At 60.4% G+C, this 19273-nt stretch overlaps 2 protein-coding genes across 9 annotated transcripts in view; one reads left to right on the top strand and one right to left on the bottom strand.

Moving 5' to 3' along the window:
- The first annotated feature begins 3465 nt into the window (after positions 1 to 3465).
- LOC102929983 (palmitoyl-protein thioesterase ABHD10, mitochondrial) lies at positions 3466 to 10275 on the top strand. Of its 6 annotated transcripts, XM_043534202.1 has the most exons (6): positions 3551 to 3592; positions 3693 to 3781; positions 6122 to 6316; positions 6516 to 6627; positions 6936 to 7073; positions 7675 to 10275. In XM_043534202.1, the coding sequence occupies exons 3-6, from the start codon at positions 6144 to 6146 to the stop codon at positions 8143 to 8145; spliced, it is 894 nt and encodes a 297-aa protein (XP_043390137.1). In that variant the 5' UTR covers positions 3551 to 3592; positions 3693 to 3781; positions 6122 to 6143; the 3' UTR covers positions 8146 to 10275. The 6 variants fall into 6 exon arrangements, with proteins under 6 accessions (XP_043390140.1, XP_043390141.1, XP_043390142.1 ...); XM_043534205.1 differs by lacking the exons at positions 3551 to 3592; positions 3693 to 3781 and adding an exon at positions 3466 to 3515; XM_043534206.1 differs by having other exon boundaries at positions 3508 to 3781.
- The window catches only part of SIDT2 (SID1 transmembrane family member 2), a 23575-nt gene continuing 13994 nt past the window's right edge, over positions 9693 to 19273 (bottom strand). For all 3 annotated transcript variants that reach the window (XM_037882300.2, XM_037882299.2, XM_037882301.2), the window contains 12 exons: positions 19102 to 19168; positions 18319 to 18392; positions 17933 to 18056; positions 17483 to 17600; positions 16758 to 16894; positions 16258 to 16366; positions 15533 to 15609; positions 14502 to 14548; positions 13817 to 13922; positions 13237 to 13347; positions 12862 to 12975; positions 9693 to 11897 (listed from right to left, as the gene is read on the bottom strand). In XM_037882300.2, coding sequence (XP_037738228.1) covers positions 11835 to 11897; positions 12862 to 12975; positions 13237 to 13347; positions 13817 to 13922; positions 14502 to 14548; positions 15533 to 15609; positions 16258 to 16366; positions 16758 to 16894; positions 17483 to 17600; positions 17933 to 18056; positions 18319 to 18392; positions 19102 to 19168 — 1147 coding nt within the window. In that variant the 3' untranslated portion in view covers positions 9693 to 11834. The remainder of the gene's footprint in view (positions 11898 to 12861; positions 12976 to 13236; positions 13348 to 13816; positions 13923 to 14501; positions 14549 to 15532; positions 15610 to 16257; positions 16367 to 16757; positions 16895 to 17482; positions 17601 to 17932; positions 18057 to 18318; positions 18393 to 19101; positions 19169 to 19273) is intronic.

Genomic DNA, 19273 nt, shown 5'->3' with positions numbered 1-19273 from the left:
CCTCCCCAGCACCCGTGCAGGGGAAGGGGCTCCTTCCGGTACCGATCCAGCCCAACCCTGCTCGGGCGCTACGGCCTGACCCGCTTGGAGCGCAAGTTGGGAAAAAATGTGATTTGGGCAAATGGCAGGTGTCAGTTACGAGAGCAAAATCGTACCCCGAGCCGGGTCACAGCCCCCAACGTGAGGTGGCAGAGTGAAGCCACCTCCCTGTCCCCTCAGCTGCAGCAGAGAAGTCGGAGTCTCCACCACAGGACTTAGCTCGGCTGGGGGCATGTCGCCCGCCGCACTCTGAGGGAAGGAGAGAGGAAGTGGGTCTTATCCCATCCCAGGGGAGGGGCTCGCTTTAACGCTACACTTGGGTGTTAGCAACATAACCCCAGCAGCTCCCACTGCCTGCCCAGGACCTCTCCTCGGAGCCCGGAGGTGCCCCAGGCTTTTAGTGCCCTGATTCTGGCTGCGCTTGTCTGGAGCGGGATGCACATCTCGTCATTCTCCCACCAGGTACCCGGCCCAGCCCCCTGGGGAGTGAAGCAAAGTCACTGGGCCCGAGTCTCCTGGAGCAAAGTGCATGTAAACACCCCTGCTATGCGGCACCCTAAGCCGAGGCCCCAGGAAGGCCCACTGGCTGCCCAGCGATGGATTTGAACAAACCCTGCACAGACTGAGGACTGCCCCTGGGCTCAGGTGGGCGCTGGTTGTCAGGCCGGGCTGCAAACCCCTTTTCTGCCCTGTGGATTGCTGATGTTTGACAATGAGAGTGGCTTTGAGGTGAGGCTGTGACTCTCGTTCGTGCGGCATGGGGGAGCCATGCAACCCTCCTGCATCCCAGGTTCCACTGCTGGGATGCTCAAGGGTTAATGGGACAAGGCACGTGGCTATGCAGAATTTGGGGTCTAAGCCACCCCCCCCTGCAGCCTGGGGACTGCTTTGTGGGGGCTGCAGGGACAGCCTTTGCCAGGCTTGATCTCTAGCTCAGCTTTGAAGCAAGAATTTCAGCAGCAAAGCTTTGCAGCGGAGCAAGAGTGACATCGCCTGGTCAGCTGGGTCCTCGGGACCGGAGCAGCTCCATCAGACTAACAGCTGAGCTCCCACAGTGGGGAGCCCAGGTCAGGGTGGACCCTGGGCCAGTCCCACACAAAGGCTCCAGGATGCACGCAGAAGCCTGGGGCTAGCGGGGTCCCAAAGCGTCTGCCGTCTCCTCTGAGCTAGAGAGACGTGGTGACCATTTTAAATAAACTGCTAGCAACGGGGCATGGTGGGCTCATGCGCTTGCCTTCCCCTCCGGGGGCAAACATGGCTGGGTTGCAACTAAACATGAAATGAATCTGGTGGGGCTTGTGATGTGTTACCCCATGTTCTTTATGAAAACATGCTTATGACATGAACACGACATAGCTGTACTTCATGCAAGATGGCTCATGTGAGGTATCATTGGAGAGGTTATGATTTACTGAATGCGATTATCCGATTGTATGCCTGCATCATTTCTGTATCTAAAGTTAGGAATATTGACTAGGTATCTGTATTTCAGCTATGCTATTTTGGGTGACACCCACTGCCAACACTTCAGGTACAATGGAAAAGCCAGGCAGGGCGGATGGCCCATCAGCAAGGACAATGGACTGTGAAATGCTTGGCCTTCCTGTGGACCCTCCATACTGCCACTGACTCATGGAGGCTGTGATAAGAGTCAGGTACTACCTAAAACACATTACTTGGGACTTCCTGTAAATTTCCACTGTAAGGGAAGGGGTGGGGGGTCAAGTTTGGGAAACAAAGGATTCCCGCATTATGTCAATCCTATTTACAGGTGGGGAGGAAGGCAAACAGGACTCCTCCTCTCCATGGCCTGTCTGCCCAAGTAGAAAGACTGCAAAAGCCACCTGAAGGGAAGGCAAGTGGGGGGAGTCCAGACTGAGACAGGGGTCCAGTCTGAAAAGGAGCATAGCTGGAATTCTGAACCACAGAAACTTTGCAACCTGCCTGCAATAATATCTAGGGTGAGAAATACTATTTGTAACCAGCTTCTTTAATGAAAGTAGCTTAGTTTGCGTGTTTGATTTCACTTGCTTAGTAATCTGCTTTGTTCTCTGTGTTACCCCTTTTACCACTTGAAATCTGCCTTTTATAGTTTGTTTATTATTAAACCCAGTGTCTGTAATTTCTTACTGGGGGAGGGGGCAAGAAGTGTGCACACCTCTCTCCACATTGAGGAAGGGGGAAAATTTCATAAAACCTTTGGGTTTGTACCCCTTAAAAGGAGTGCCCACCGGCATGCTGGAGCAAGTGCCGAAGCGGAGTCTTCCCAGAGCCAAGCTGCAGCTGGGGGTAGCCCTGCCTGTGTTTATGTGTTAGAGGAGGCTTTAATAGCCTGACTCAGCAAGACAGGTTAAAGGGGGCCCATGCTGTCCGAATAGGTAGACTCGGAGGTATCAACACACCAGGCAGCTTCCTAAGGGGCATAACCCATCGCAGGCCTCATCTCACTGGGGGGATACATGTGTGCACAGCATAATTCGCACCTGATGGGATGGTTGCCAGGCCCTGCTAGAGTGACCCAGCTCTGCAAAAGCTGGGGCTGTTGCAGGTCAAGGCTGAGTGTCACTGATAGGACAGCACTGGTAGGGGGAGCCCAGCCCCCTGGCAGGCGGAGGGACAACAGAGCCATGTGCAGAGGACCCAGCGGGTGCTCCAGAGCAACACTCATTTGCAGCCCCTTCTGAAAACCCACAATCCACACCTCAAATTTGCTTTGAAAAGAAGATTTTACATCTGGGGATCTGACTCCCCCAGAGACTCAGTGTCTTGCCCAAGTCATGCCCAGACTCGGGGCATAGCAGGGAAGTAACCCTAGATCTCCTGAGCCAGAGCCCAGTGCCTAAGCCTCCAGATTCTCCTGACACACAAAACTGAAGCTGTGACACCTTGTGCTCGTTAGAGACCCCCAGCACTTTTCACAAGTGGGAATACTAACCCCAGCCTCCCGGACAAATGATATTCTGCCTCCCTATGCCCCCGTACAGGCTTCAGATGCGTGGCCCCATTCTCTTTTTCTATCTGACGCTGTGGTGTAGCATTACTGTGTCCTTAGATTGCGGGGCCATTACAGCCCAGAGACGATGGCATTTCCCTGCCATGCAAAGCTCACCAACTACTCTGGGTACCAGGTGCGGTACATATGCACAAGATGCTATTTATAGTAGGTATGTGGCCTTGCTCTACACCTGGAACTAAAGTTAACTCTAGTTTTTCCTTCACTAACCCCTGACTCTTAGAACACCCCTTCTTCCAATACCATTCATTTATATGCCTAGTCCTTACTAGACTGCCAGACACCACTGACTGAGACCCCTTGAGTAGAAGAGAAGAGCTTTGAAGGGTTGTTTTGTAAGTACTGTTCCATGGTGGTTGGCTGATGAGGAAGGGGCAGGGGTGTGGAGGTGGGAAATTTATTGAGAGCAGGTGAGTAAGTGGAGGAGGCTGGTGTGTGGAGTACAGTGGTAGGGAGCAGGCATGTAAGTGGGAACAGGTGTGGTGGCTAGTGGCTAAAGGGGTTGGTGGATGAATGGCTGGAGGGAGAAGTGCACAGACTGTGAGTGGATCAGGGGCTGGGTGTTGGGAGTGGAGAAATCTGGAGAGTTGAAGCATGGAATGAGTGTAGACAGGGGCAATAAACAAACCATCTCTTGTAGTTCTCCAGGCGTTCTGTGCAGCGGGGCTGTTATTAGCAGCCCAGTTTCATAGCTAGGGCCCAGCGAGGGGAAGTGATTCCTAAGCTCAGGTAACAAGGCTGTAGCAGAGTTGCTAATTGGTCTTTCTCAGTAACATTGAGGTTTTTCTTCCTCTAGCAGCCTTGGAGAAGCCTCTGACCTGCTCAGTGCAAGTGCCTGCAGTGTATCTAGGATCAGGGCTTGCTCGTGGCATCCAAATGGCCAGGCTTGTTCTCTAGCCAGCCATTCTCCCCAGAGAGCCCCAAGGACTGGTGCCCCATCTCCAGTTGTCCTGGTGCCATGCGTTTTGGGCTGGACAAGCGAGCTGGCCTGCCCTGTGCGTTAGAAGGGGGTGAAGTAGAGCTGCTAGGCTCTCTGCGTGAAGGCTTTGCGGCTGAAGCCTGGGAGTGTGCGCGTGTGCAGGGCTGGGCGTTGCTCATCAGGCAACAGACTGAGGTGCTTTGGCTACTCGAGTCCTTGCTGTTCTCAGCCGTCCGCCCTGAGCATATCTGGCATAAACCCACCATGCTGCTAGCCCTGCTGCCCCTGCACGGTAGGAGTGAGGGTCTGGGCAACCAAGCACAGCGCTGTCCTGCCCTCTACAGCAGGGGAGCCCAGCATCTGGGCACTCCTGGCTGTGGTGCCTCCAACCCCGTCGGCTTCATTTGCTGCTCATCTGCCCGGTGCTCCCCCAGCCCAGGTCAAGCAGCATCTCCAATGTGGTTCCCCTGGAGAGGGGCCAGGCCTGGCCATGCTGTGTGGGTGGGGAGGCCATGTGCTCCCTGGTCAGCGGCTGGCAGCTGTTGAGATAAAGCAGGTATCAGCTCACCTTTGAGGTCACTCGCTCAGAGAGGTGCTGGGCTGCCGTGTGGTTAGCTGACTCCCCACCTGTAGGACCGGCTGGCCAGCCCTGGCTCACGCTGGGGGCCCTGCTGGTCTCAAGCCAACGGCTGCCAGGTGAGTGAACAGGGATCCCCTGCATCTGAGCTGGGCCATTGTCAGCTGGGAGGTCCCCTACAGGAGCACGGAGCTAAGCGGGAGGACGTTCCTGCTCTGCAGGCCACACAGCTCCTGTGCCCAGGCTCTCAGGGAGAGTGTGCACACAGGTGTGAGTGTAGGTACGTCTGTGCCCCTGGGGGTCCCGCTCCTCAGTCCCCGCCTCAGGGGCCTGCACTAGGAAGCTGACAATCCAGTGGTGTGGGGAAGGGAGGGGCCCTTGCAGCAAGTGCCCTGCGGTGTGAAATGGCTGGAGCCCCTGCTCTGTAAGCCGTGGGATGCACAATGTAGCCAAGCTCCTTAGCATCCCATTCACCCCCCATGGCTACCCCCAAAACAACCAGCGAGGGTTACAAAGGCCATGGCAGCACAATGCACCTTCCTTCTCACAACAGGGATGCGTCATTCGCTGCCTAAGAGGGGGGTGTGTGCGTAGGGCGGGATTACGACAGGATAACGACCGTGCGGTATCTCACCTCAAAGCCCTCATGGGGACAAGGCCAGGTAGCAATTACTCCACTGTAACTAGCTGAGATCAAACCCTGGAGCCCCCTGCCCAGCTGTAGGTGGGTGTAGAAACCCACCTCTTCAGCAGCGATGATGTGGAGGTAACGTCTGCTGCAGGCTCGGGGCTGTGTCGGCACCGGAGGCTACGCACACCACCCCAGTACCGGAGGGCAAGGTCCACTGTGATAACAGCCAGCCACGGCCGCCCCATGGCAGGCTGGGTGCGTCTCTTCCGGGGCACCCCAGTGCTTCCAGCCACGCCAAGACACTGAGGTGCCCAGGAACAGGAGGAAAACAACTCGCCAAGCTCCCCGCGGCCTCCGCGAAAGCTGCGTGTTCTGGCTGTAGGGCCGGGCTTGAGCCACAGCCTCTGCGCCTGCTGGAACAAAACTGCCGTGAGTCTCGGGCTGCAGTGCGCAAACTGCAGCTAGTGCTGGCCAGAAGCTGATCTCAGCAAGGCCCCTCCCCTGCGTGACCGCTGCTGTCTCCCGCTGCTGGCCCCTGCCCTGAGAGAGGCCCCTCTGGCTGGGGTCTGGCCCAGGGGGTGAAAGCTGCAGGCAGTCACTTGTCCTTGCCAAAACCCACTGGAGAGGCAGCTGGGCAGACTGCTGCTTCCCAGCCGCTGGCTAGGTCCTGACCCAAATCTGGCCTGGGCCCCAGCCATCCCTTCTCCTAGTGGCCCCAGGCCAAGCTGGCACTGGGACCCCCATGTGGTAGTTTATGAGCAGGATGAAAGGGCTGTGAGTGGGGGAGGGTGCCCACATGGTGCACCACAGGTCCATGCCAGGATCCCCGCACCCTCTGCTTTGGGGTGGCCAGACTGTGTCCCCCCCAGTGTGGGATGGCTCTGCTGCTGCTGGCAGCTGCTAGACACGTGGGTAACAGCTCTGCCTCTATTCCCCCTGCAGCTCCAAGCTCCCCAGCCGCACCATGGCATCACCTTTATTCTTGTCGCGGGGAGCCCTGCCCCGCTTGGCTTACACCAGGCTGGCCGGTCGCAGCCCCGGCATCGTCTTCCTCTTGGGGTTCAAGGACACCAGAGCTAACCCCAAGTGCCTGGCCCTAGAGCAGTTCTGCCAGGAGTCGGGACGGGCTTTCCTGAGGTAGGTGATGGCCCGTTGAAAGCAACATCGTCTGGACTCTGCCCTGATGGCACAGAGATCTGGAATCCCCTCCAGCCGCCAGAGCCACCAAAGCCAGCTGGGGGCAGGAAAAGCAGGGTCTGGGGGCAGAGGGATCCCCACCCAACAGGGAGGTGGGGGACTGTCGCACCTGAACAGCTCTGCACCTTTGCCCTCTCAGCTTCGACTACACGGGCTGCGGCAGCTCGGACGGGTGTTTTGAGGACTGTTTGATCGGCCACTGGAAAAACGACGTCCTAACAGTGCTGGATGAACTCACCAGCGGGCCACAGGTAGGAGGCAAAGCTAGCAGCCCCTTCTGCCTCTGGGTCGGTGCAAAGGGCTTTGCCTGCTGGGGTGCAGGTCCCAGGGGGTTCTTGCAGGCAGGGAAGCTTTGCCCAACAGATAGGGCTCTTCAAACCCCTTGGTGCCCCCTGTGCAGCAGATTCACGATAGCGCTTGGCTGGGCTGTAGGAGAGCAGGCCCTGGGCAGAGGGGAGTGGACATAGCACCACGTCAGTGGAGCGTGGATGAGGCAAAGGCTGCCCGCTGGGCAGTGCGCCTCTCTGACCATGACGGTTCCCTGTCTCCATCTCTCTAGATCCTTGTTGGGGCCAGCATGGGAGGCTGGCTCATGCTCTTAGCAGCCCTGGAGCGGCCAGGGAGGGTGGCTGGGCTGGTGGCCACAGGAATCGGGGCTGATGCCTTCATAACCCTGTACAGAGAGCTCCCTCCGGAGGTAAGCCAGGGTCCAGCACACAATGCGTTCAGCGTAGGAAAGGCCCTGAGCTCTGTGTGCGGGGCGGAAAGGGGGCGGGATTGTAACCCACCACTGGGAACAAATGCCTAGAGTCGCCTCCCCAGTATGTGAGCACTGCCAGAACCCTGCTGGGAAGCGAATGCACCTGGTCTCAGCTCTGTCCCTGCTGAGCGGGGAAACAGACACCAGGCCCAGACTGTGAGTCCTTCCAGCGATCGCACTCTCCCTAGAGACCTATTCCTCACTGAGCCCAAGAAATCGCTCCTGGCCTTCAGCAAGGAGGGGGGGACATTCCTGGCACCTCTGCTCCCAGTGAGCCCCAAGGAATGGGGGGATCAAGCAATTGCCCGTCCAGCCGGGGAGAAAGATCCAGGCTGCTGCTGATCTGTCTGGAGTCTCTCCCCTCCCACCCTGGTCTGGAACCAGAAAGGGGCTTGCCCTGCGGCTCCGGCTCGTGGGAGTAGGGGGGTAGGGTGTCTTGACAGCCCAAGGTTTTGTGTAGCTTGTGGGACAAAAGCATCTCCCTGATCCCAAAGCTGGTGCTGACTGACCTGTGCATTTTCTGCCCGTGGGGGGCTAGGTGAAGAGCGAAATGGAGCAGACAGGAGTCTTTAACTACGAGATGGCTGGGTCTGGGTCTGTGCTAATTAAGCGGGAGTTCTTTGCGGAGATGGAGGAGCACAGTCTGCTGGGGCGCCCATCCATCCCCATCACCTGCCCTGTCCGGCTCCTCCATGGCATGCAGGACCAGTTGATACCATGGGGCAGGGCCGTGCAGGTGGCTGAGCAGCTGGAGAGCCAGGATGTCCGCATCACGCTGTTCAAGGCCGGGCAGCACGGACTGAAGGGAGCGGAGGAGCTGAGGGTGCTCGTGGGGACGGTCAGGGACCTTGCTGAGAGCTTGCAGAGAGAGCCAGGGCTCGGAGAGAGAGTGGAAGCAGCTGTGGGAACAGAGCCCGCTGATGGGGCAGCGGTGACCAGACAAGGAGCCCCTTCTGGGCCCAGATGCGAGGCCAGGGAGCAGGGCCATGCTGAACCTAGCCCTGTCTAATCAGTTAATGAAGAGAGTGTGTAGTGCTGGGCCCCCACTGCCCATGGCACCCCAAAGGCCCAAGCCAACCCCCTTAGCACCAGGAGGTGCTCAGATCCTTGGCTTGCTAATGAGCTCCCTGCAGGGGGTGAGGTGACTGCGCCCAGCTTGTAGGGCTGTGAGAGTCTGCTACTGTCCAGTGAATCTGGAAAGCGGCTCCTGGAAGGATCCGTGGCCACAGGGATCAAACGTGGGTCTCTGGGCCTCAAACAGAAAAATGGCTCAACACCCTACCCTCCCCCATCACAAACACCTGAGAAAACCCCAAAAGGGCTCAGGTTTTTGAGAAAAACTTTAAACTTTCCTGAAGAAATGGTCAGTGGTGCTGCGCTGTTCGGGCCCGAAGCATCCCCGGCTCGGTTTGTCAGCTGGCAGCTGTGGTGGCCCTAGGGCACTCCCTGGGGCAGAGCCGCACTGGGGTCACAGCAGGGTTTGCACAGCTGTCACTGGTCCCATTCAGGAAATAAATCAGTTCCCCCAATTGTTTCTCTGCTCTTGCCCTCCTGGCCTGGCGCGAACAGGTTCAGGGAAGGGGGTTGGACATTCAGCTGTCCCCCCTGGAGTTCCCAGCGCTGTTCCACGGCCCACTGCCTGTGGGGGGGGGCTGCCATGCAGGGTGTTGCCTGAAGCACTCTCGCTGAGGGGGCCAGGCGAGGAGAGGCCTGGCAGGTGCCCATGCTTTGGGCTCCATCAAGGCTAGATGAAAGGGAACAAAACAGGCCCCCTGGGTCAGGGTTGGCTTTGCTCTGAGCCTGCCGGGCCAGGCTGGCTTTGTGCCCATGGGTTGGGCGTTTCCCTATGCAGTGGCTGCTGCTATGGCAGGTGGGGGTGATATTTTTACTGGTACAACATCTCCCATGGTGCTGTAGCCCCCACAGAAACTGCTATGCCAGTCGGCGGCAGCCCTCCCCTGCGAGAACTGGGGCTGGAACTAGACTGCTGCGGTTAAAATCTCCAACTTTGGTGTAGCCAGGCCCATGGGCGTGGACTGCAGCCAGTCGCTGCTTGATGTCCTGGGGCGGGGACAGACGGTGGGGTTAGCGCATGCACAGGCTGCTGCAGCCAGGGGAACGCTTGGCTTTGTCTCCTGGGGAGAGCTGATACAGGGGCTTCCCTTCCCCTGAACTATGGTGCCCCCCCACCCAAGGGCCTGTTCCTTTCAGGGGGGCAGGGAGAAAGGGCTCCCCCAAACCCTAGCAAGGGGCAGAACTCTCCCTACTTCCCCTTCACTCCCATACCCTGCAGCCACTCCTAGCAGAAGGCGCACTGTCACGCGGCTGGGCTGGACCTGGGTCGCTCTAGGCCTTGCTGTCTCGTGCCCCTGTCAGGGGGAGGTTTCAGCACAGGGGGTAACTGTGTGCTGATTGCTCCATGGAAGTTGGGTCCATTGCAGATTGAAGGGGAAGGGGTCAGCAGCAGATCTGACAGTGCTAGACCTGCAGCTGAGTCCCTAATGGGGGTACCTGGGGCCCTGCCTTCCTGGAGTGAGGAGGCAGGAGACTCGTGGATAAAGTGCAGATCAACTTTTTTATTGTTTAATTCTCTTCATTTGACGGCCAAACCGTTCTTAGAAAACACGGTGCAACTTGGTTTAGTAACAGTGTATCTGGAAAGTCAAAATATCCTTGAAAATATTGTCAATGCATTCAAGAAACCAGAAAACTATGGACATTCCAGCGACATGACCCTTCTTCTGGAGCAGGAAGAGGGTGTCTTTCCCTGCAATGACTGATAAAGCACCATTCTTGGCCTTTCGTTGTGTAACCAAGGCATCCCTGGGCCTTGCACCACAGAACCATCACTGATATGTTATGTGGCCAGAACAAAGAGAACAGAGTCCTGGAGTGGAGTCCAAATTTGAGCCTAAACCTAAACAATTCTAAGATTAGAATACAAGCTCAAACTTGCAATGTAAACAGCCAGTAGGCTACCAGAGAAAGTTGCTTAATGACAACCTCAACACAGATGTGTGTTTTGACACCCCACCTTCAGTACACGTTAGCCAGAGGGAGCCCAAGACCACACAAGTCCTTAGCAGTGGGAGGAACCAGACACAGTTAGACTGGACACACATTCCTCCCCCCGCCCCCCCAAAAAAATTTAAATAAAATGATAAAAATTAGGCACTGAAGAGAGTCATGCGCCCATGTGCTTCTAGAACCGAAACGCAACTGCCCCCGGCTGCTCTCCCGCCTCTCGGAGGAGCCTCCGCCTGGGGCACGGTTTGGATGTGCTGCACCCACGGGGACGGCGTCACGTTGGCAAGGGGTGTGAACGGCACCCTTCCCCCGCGGGAAAGGCCACAGGTGTACGAACGATAGCAGCAGCGCCTTTACAAGAGTCACGTGCCTTGGAGACCGGACAGCCCCTCTTCCGGCTGTGGGTCAGACATGCCTGTGGTCTGTAACGTTGGTTATAGCCCGGGCGCAGGGGAGGAAACCGTGAAGACAGCAGGGATGGCAGCTACAGCCCCAGGCACTAGGGCTGGGAACTCCCTTCTGGGCCTACCTCACAGCTTGTCAGGTGGCGGGGGGGCAGCAGCCCACACCGAGAACAGCGCTGGAACCACGGCGAGAGCCCAATGGGTCAGCGTCGCCTTTGCCATGCCTCAGACCCTACCGTAGGGCCGTGGAGGGCTTGGGCTGCCCCCTGCTCTAGCGGGCGGGGAGGCTATACAGACTGGCGGGGGCAGTGGCTCCTGCCCCTGGACCAGACGATGGGTGGGGGTGACAGGAGGGAGCCAGGGAGCCTGCAGAGAGGAAGGGCCTGATCTAAGCCTTGACAGGGACACTTATGCCAAGGCCCAGCGCTCTCGCTAAACAGCCAGGCCTGAGAGGAGCTGCCCAGCTCGGGAGCAGCCTGAGGGGGGACCGACTGAACTGCACAGCTGAGCAGGCCGGTCCCTGGGCTGGGAGAGGGCTGAATATCCTCTTTGCAGGGGATGCCACATTGCTCCCCCGTGCCCTGGCCAGTACTGGAGCGTTTTCTAGCTTGCCTGACGTTTGTTCTGAGAGGTTCCCTGCCCCGCGCTGGCCCCAGAGCTATATGGGATAAACATGAAGGGGGAAGCTGGATGCTGGCTGGCTGAGGAGGAGCCAGGCATGTTAGGCAGAGGTGCCCATGGCAGTCCGTCTTAGCATGGCACTGTGGTGGGGACAGAGATGGGAGAACGGCAGTGCAGTGAGAACCCACCACTTGCCAGGCTGGGAACCTGGAGCCACCCCCATGACACTGCAGGACCAGTCGCCCCAGCAGGGGAAAGGGCAACGGCTTCTGCCGAGTCTGACCGGGCTTCACACCATCCCCACCCCTCTCTGTGAGCCACGTGGCGGCAGGTGGATGCATCGGGCCTGCCCTGCAGCCCCTTGAGCAGCTCAAGCAAGGAGGTGATGTGCTCAGCTTGGCAAGGCGCCGTCTGAGGGTTGGACGACACCATGGCATGCAGGAGGCGGGCGGGGGAGCATGAACACGAGTCCCACCTCCGGAGAAGCCCCCACACCTGGGATGCTTTGCCATGTCCTCGTGAGCTCCCCACCATGAGTCCGCTACACCGGAGACCAGGGCTGCAGGCAGCACCTGGGCCGGATGGAGTCCCTTCCAGGAGGCCCCAACTAACAAACCTCAGGCCAGGTGGCGTTATGGGAAAGGGCCTAGAAGACATAGATTTTGTCCCGTTGTACGCAGTCCAGGTCATCATCCAGCATCAGCAACACCTGCAAGGGGACAGGGCAGTGGCTAGGCCGGGGCTCAGCTCGAGGACAAACACCTTCCCCCTCTAGTAGGCAGCGTTCCCCCCACACCCCCTGATTGGGGGTAGGGGGAGGAGGACAGGGTGCTGGGACAGTGGCAGGGTGCTGGTGGGGGACGAGAACGGTGCTGGGGGGTGATGGGGGAGGGAAGAGGAGGAGGGCAGGGTGCTGGGGGGGCGGTGGGGAGGAAAAAGGAGGAGGGCAGGGTGCTGGGACAGTGGCAGGGTGCTGAGGGGAGACGGGGGGAGGGAAGAGGAGAAGGACAGGGTGCTGGGGGAGGAGGGCAGGGTGCTGGGGTGGGACGGGGGCAGGAAGAGGAGGAGGGCTGGGGGGATGGGGGAGCGGGAGGAGGGCAGGGTGCTGGGAATCTCTCGACCCCACATTGGTGTTTTTGGATGAGTGGAGTTGGTGCTGATGGGGGTGGGGTGGAGTTTATGATTCGTTCTAGACCCGACTCAGCCCCCCGCTTTCAGCACAGGGGCTGGCCCAGACGGGAGCCTATGTTGCAGCCAGCAGAGGGGGCCATGAGGATGCTGCAGCGTTAGGTGGACAGAGCGAGGCACCTGCCAGTCGGCCCTGGCCTCGCTGGGGCTCTACACGGGCACGGGACAGAGGGCCGTGCAAGACACATGCTCTCGCCTCAGGCTGACAGGGACCGCGTGCTCCCGAGGGCAGACCTGGTAGCCATGAGGAAGGGGCTGCCCCTGCTGGCCAAGGCTGACGGATCTCTGGGGAGCGACAAGTGCTTCTGGGGACCCTCCTATGTGCTCCCATCCCAGGCTGGGAGGGCAGCAGCCTGTGGCTAATGCAGCCTCAGGGCAGGGGGCGGGTGGCGACAGCAGCTGATTGTCTGGGGACCAGGGTGTGGGGAGCCTTTCCCTCTGGGTGAGCTGGCACAGCCGTGTGTGTTGGGGCTGGCAGGACCTACCAGGAAGGAGCCGAACATGGCGATGGAGGAGAGGAAGTGCCAGATGTCGTGGTCATCAAAGAAGTTGAGCAGGATGCAATCCCTGTTGTGCTGCCGGGACTCGGCTGGTGTTTTCTGCAGAGGGGACAGTCACAGCCAGTGTGTTATCTCCAGCCAAGCACGCTGCCCGCCTCCTCCCTGCGCAGCTCCTGCCCAGGGGCGTGCTGCAGCCTAGAAGAGCTGCAAGTAGGTTGGACTGGGCGCTTGGGCCATGCACAATGCTGCCCCCACTGCCTGCCCCGAACAGGGATCCTCCAAGCGGGAGACCCCCGAGTGTGGACCAGACACGTCAACCCTGCATAGTCAAGGCCCTGGCTGGCATGAGCCACCACTCACCTGCCAGGTGCTCAGACCCTGGAAGAAGAAGAAGAGGGCGAAGCCCCAGACCACGGAAGTGAAAATGATGCAGAGCAGGGGGATGAGCTTGATGCGCTCGCCGCTTCGGAGCTGGGGAGGAGAGAGAGCAGGTGAACGGTGACACGCAGAGGGCAGGGGAACGGCGACACCCAGCACACGCAGAGGGCAGGGGAACAGGGATGCCCCGCAGACGCAGAGGGCTAGGCACCTTCCTTGGCACACCTGGGGCCTGGGAAGGGCTCTCTGGAGGCTATGCCCACGTGTTCCCCAGTGACAGAGGCTTGTCTCCCCACTACCTGGACAGATAGCGTCTGGAAGGGCTCAGCGGTGCTGGGGGTAGTGGTGCAGGTACCAGGTCTCTGGGGATGTTGGTGAAAGGACTTATGGGTCCTGCTCCCCTGCTGAGGCCTGACTCTAGGGTAACCCCAGAGCTCAGTCACTCCCTATTCGCCCCAGAGCTCTCCCGGGGTACAGGCCCCCTTCCGCAAGGCCAGGGGGTCTGTCCAGCCGAGCCCCTAGCCTGTCCGCAGACAGTGATGGAACAGGGGCGTCCCCGCACCTTCATGATGATGTAGAAAGCGAAGTAGAGCAGCAGGTTGCAGATGCCGATGGCCAGCAGGTAGGAGGCGAAGTCGTTTGGTCGGACGATGAGTCCATAGGCAGCGCTGGGGAAGGGAGAGGTGGGTTAGGAAGGCAGCAGAGGGGGGCCCCCAGCTGCAGCATAGCAGAGACTGGGGCATCCCCATGCCCACTTCAGCAGCAATTCTCTATGGCCACTTCTGAACCCTGCAGCCACCGGCAAGATGACCTGGGTCTCCTGGAACCTAACCTGGGGCGCCTGCTGCATCCTGGGCCTTGCCCAGCGGCAGAGCTGAAAGGGGAAAGGCGTTAGCCCGACTGCTGTCCGGGGCAGCCCTCCATGGCTGCTGCTAGCGAGCCGCAGTGCACTCCTTCTCCAGGGCGCTACACCCTGCTTCACCCCATGGTGTTCACAGCTGATGTGAGTGGTGTGTTCTCAGCCTAGCTCCTGGCACAGCTGCATAGTAGCACAGAAGAGGGCTAGCCTGGAACAACTGAGACCAGCAGTTCAGGGCCGGGGCTGGCATAGCAGCAGGGGAGGGCCTGGATTGAGGTGCGTTGCCAGTGGTGGGAGGGGAGCTCTCCTGATGCCCCCTTTCCTCATACAGAGCACTCTCCTTCTGGGCAACCTGGGGCTTGTCACACACACACACACACACACTTACAGCGACCAGTTGATGATGTTGCCCACGACCAGCAGCACCATTCGATCCTGCAAACACAGACGAGGAGGGTCAGGGGAGGGGGTATATGCTGGGCTAGCGGTTCCGGGGGGGTGGCAAGTCGACGGGACCCCGTTTTCATGGCTCAGAGCCGTTAGAGCTGCCATCTCCCAGACCCACTCTCTGCCCCAGGGCACGGTTCATCTGCGTCTGAGACATGGTGGCTCAGCCGTTCTCTGGCTGGGAGGATGCTGGTCGCAGGGAGCAGGTGGAGAAGCCCTGATCACAGCGCGAGCTCTGTGTCCTGCCATGGAGCTCGGATCACCTCAGCTGGGTCCAGTGTCACATTCCACCACGGCCAAGGAAACAGCTTCCCTGGATCCCGCTTGGGGGGCAGTGGGTCTGGGCTAACTCTGAGGATGGGGGGCTGAGAGGGGCCGTGCTGGGTCAGGAGGGGGAGGGAGGCTTCACGGAAAGGACCCTGGGAGTCGTCCGCAGTGGGGATTGAATCTAGGACCTCGGCTTCCAAAAGCATGGTGCCCTCCAGCTCCGATAGCCCAGGCTCGAGCAGGCCCCTGAGCCCCCTGCGAGGGGACAGCGCTTCATGGGGTGGGCAACATGGTCACTGGCTTGTCACCTCTGGGGCAGACTCTTGGTTTAGCTCCGTTTGTCTCCATCGCAGAGTCAGGCCCAGAGCTGAGTAAACTGGGGATGTGCTTCAGAGGGGGCTGGACAGGGGCCCAGGGCTGTCATGCCCAGGGGCTGCAGGGTTGCACTGGCAGATTTGGGCTTGTGGTCCATCAAAACATCCTGCCCCCTGCTGGCGTGGTACGGTGGCCGGATGTGTCCTGAGCACAGCCCCGGGCCCGCAGCATGAGGCCTTGCTGGAAAATCCACCATCTAGCACAGAGAGCTCTGGGCTGGCCCCAGGGCACCGGGCCAGGCTCGTGCTGTTGCAGCTAGTCCTCATCGCGCAGCGTTAGCCACTCACAGGCTTTTCCCGAGAGTCGGGCTGAAGTGAGCCACTCACTCACCACGTACATGGGCCCACTGCACTGGCGGATGCAATCTGTGTACAGCACGTGCACAATTCTGCGCGGTATCCCAGAGTCTGCAGAGAGAGATAGCGCTAGAGCCGGGGGAGGGGGCAGCAGGCCCTTCCCCGGCCCCTCCTAGCCCAGCAGGGCATGGATTGCAGCCAGCTCCATCCGGAAGGGAAGAGCCTGAACCCTGTGCTCCCAGAGCCGCCGTCCTGCTGGAGGGAGGCCAATGCGAGCAGAGGGTGACCGCACAGAGCAGGGAGGTGCGGAGCTGCAGCTGGGGGCTCCCCCAGCCCATCACGCAGCCCGGGAGGGTGGGCCCTGCAGCGAGTCCCAGTGCCAAGCTGGCTTGGCTTTCAGACCAAGTCCCCTCTAGTCACCAGCGCTGCGGGCTCATCAGAGCAGGCCCGGCCACGCTGGGCCCCACAGACCCCCGAGTAAGTGCAGACGTCTCCTGTGAGAGTTGAGCCGGCAGCTCTGACAACGCCCAAGGTGGGAAGGAGCCTGACTTGCTCTGCCGGTGCGCAGAGAGGCCTGGCCGTGGGGTATACTAAGCAGGGAGGAGGGCTGGGCAGTCACCTGGTGCAGGCGTTCCAGCGCCATGGGACCACTCAGGCCACGACGCAGAGACAAGGACCCGCGTGCTGGGCTGGCCTGCCTGCGGTGCCCATTGGGAGTCTGGCTCTGCCCCCAATCCCTGTCCCGGGGCGGGGCCTCACCGAGTTTCCAGCGGCCCATGTAGTAGAGCTGCGTGCTCAGCAGCAGTGTGGCGATGATGTGGATGATGGAGAAGAAAATCCAGAACATCATGTTGCCTTTGCCAAAGACCTGTGGGGAGAAGACGGGGTGAGCGGGTGGGAGGCGGAGCTGGGGCTGGTCCCCAGGGGCCCGTGACACAGGCGTCAGAGCTGCGGTTACAGAAGGAGCCATCAGCACCAGGTTGCTGAGAGAGCCACAGAGCCAGGATTCATGCCTGAGGCCGGCCTGGGGCAAGGCAGTCTGGATTTTACTGGGGCAACTGCTGCCCTCTCCAGGTGCGGGGTTTGCTGGCCAACAACGACTCACAGGCTCTCAGAGAGCTCAGTCCTTAGTCCCTCTGCAGATGGCCAGTAACGCGCCCACCTGGACTGAGCCCGTCTGCACAGGGGGCACCGGCAAGCTGGCGAGCTCTGAGCCAGTGGCTCCTCCCTCTGGACGCGGCTCCGGGGCTGGCACTTACCACGCCGACGACGGAGAAGAAGATGACGATGGCCAGGCAGGCGTAGGCACTGTACGCGCTGGCATTGATGTCCGGGTGCCGTTTCTGATACAGCTTCAGCATGCAGAGCCCCGCGATCATGTACATGAAGGAAGTGTCTGCAAAGAGGGACAACGGCCAGGCTGAGTGAGGAGCCGGGGAGGGGCAGGCTGGCAGCGAGGGCAGTCCCTCAGCATTGCAGTGGGAGGGAGAGGAGGGCAGGGACAGCTCAGAAAGGAATGGCGGGAGGAACCTGCACATCTGGGACATGGCCCAGAGCACCCAGCTGGGGTGCTGAGCCGTGGGGCCAGAGCGGTGCTACACACCCCTCTGCTCGGAGCACAGCGGCTCGCTGAGCTCACCGGGGGATGTCGGGGGCTGTCTGATGCTGCAGGCTGCAGCACAAACCCCCCCAGAGCTCCACCTGTGCCCGTTCTCTGCCAGCACCACAGCCCCATGGCAGCTGGGTAGGGACAGGAGAGAGGGAGTCTGAGGCTGGGAAGGGGGTGAGCTCAGGGGGCTGGAGCAGCCAGCGAACGGGCTGCACTGGGCGGAGAGGAGAGCCCAGGATGCTTGGCCCAATAACGTCCCTGGCAGTCACCCACACTCCAGCTCCGCGCTGGAGCCGGGCAGAGGGTGGCAGCTCTCAAGGGCAGGTGTCATTGCAGGGTCAGGGAGCCCCGAGCAGGCCCGGCCTCGGCACTCACCGAACTGGAAGTTGGTGTAGTTGGGGCAGACGTGGTAGCAGGCGCTGAGCAGCCCCTCCATCATGAGCGCCGTGCCCATGGCGTAGAACAGGCCAAAGTGCTTGGGGATGCCACACTCCTGGGGGGGGGGGGGAGAGGGAGGATGGACACACCTGTCTCAGACAGACAGATCTGGCCAAAAGGCACCTGGCCTGAGCGAGACCCACTCCCAGCTCAGGCAGGGGGCACCCGGTGGACACCCCCCACAGGAACCCCCCAGAGGAACTCCCCATGCAGCACCCAGGCCCTGCCTGCCCCCACCCAAGGGCGCAGTCCTGCCCATCCCAGCTAGCATCACAGGGGATGGCGATCGCCCAGGCTGCAGGCGCAGGCAGGTCCCCCACCCCGCCCCACTGGGGCGGCGGAGCCCGGGCTCCAAGGAGCAGGGCAGGCGCGAGGGGCGGCGCTCACCAGGGCCTGCATGTCGTTGCGCACCAGCGCCCGGTTGCAGCTGATCTCTCTCTGCAGGGTGATGAGCAGGAAGAGCAGGCCCAGCAGCACGTAGCCCAGGTTGCTGAGGATGTTGTTGAAAGCGCTGGCGGGAAGCAGGTCAGTCCAGGTCACCGCCACTGGACCCACTCAGCTCGGCCCTGCCCAGGGCACTGCCCCTGCCCCAGGCAGCAGCATCCTCTGTCCCCTCCCCACCCTGCAGCCCCGCCCGCATCCCACGGGAAGGGGGCAGCACAGTTCACATGGGCTCCCCTCCTGGGTGCTACTGGGGGCCCAGCTCCCCCCCCCCCGTCAGCCCATGCGGAAAGGCCAGGGAGCGTCACTGGGAGCCCCGCGCCAGCTCCTACCTGAGGTTCCCCAGCGGGTGGGCGCACAGGAAGTTATAGTAGCAAATGTCCTGATTCCCTGTCACGTTCACCACCTGCAGCGGGGAAGCAAAGCGAGACCCTGAAGAGGAAGGGCAGGGGACAACAGCTGGAAGGGGCCTGGCACGGCTCACAGCCAGGATTCGGAGGCCTGAGGGAGGTGTCCCCAATAGAAAAGTGCACTCACTGAGGAGGGGGCAGGGCAGAGGATTTAGGGGACCCAGCCACACTGGGCGAGTGCAGGACCCCGATGCCAGCCCAGTCTCACGGCCCAAGTTGGGCAGACAGCGAGGGGTGACTCAGGGTTCATGTCTTCTTCCAGCTTCCACCCCTGGGGCTGGTTACAGCCAGGGCAGGGACGTGCCCATTTACAGAGGGCATTTGGCCAAACCTGCCCCTTTGAGAGGCTGCTAAGTGCAGAGGGAGACAATGTGGCACTTCACTGCAGAGGGCTGGGCAGGGCTGATCTCAGCATGCATCTCGCCCTGCTAAGCGTGGGTGACTGTGCCCCGCTTGAGAGGGGAGTGAAGGGGCCGCTCTGCTGGGGGAGCACCTGCGAGAAGACTCGGCTGGTTTCTTTGCCCCAGGAGGGAACTGCCCCCCAGCCCATCTCCAATGTTAGCCATGTGACTGCTTTGAAGCCCAGAGACTGGCCCTGGGAACTCCCCGAATGCAGGAGAACGTGGAGCAGGACAGCCAGCAGCCCCCAGGGAGTGAGCTGGGATACTGGGGCCGGAGGGGGATGCAGGCAGGGACTGTTCTTACCGTCTGGTAGGTGATGACCAGCTGTATGACAGGGAGGGCGTAGAACACAGCGATGGTGGCAATATTCCTGCAAGAGAGCGCGGCGTTGAGCCAGGCGGGCGCTGGCCGGGGACTCCAGCTCCGCCTCCTCCCCGGGGCTCTCCCCACCACTCCCAGTGGCACACATGTTCAC

The sequence above is a fragment of the Chelonia mydas genome, chromosome 22 (assembly GCF_015237465.2).
Source record: "Chelonia mydas isolate rCheMyd1 chromosome 22, rCheMyd1.pri.v2, whole genome shotgun sequence".
Taxonomy (NCBI): domain Eukaryota; kingdom Metazoa; phylum Chordata; order Testudines; family Cheloniidae; genus Chelonia; species Chelonia mydas.
This window is presented reverse-complemented; position numbering and strand designations above follow the sequence as displayed.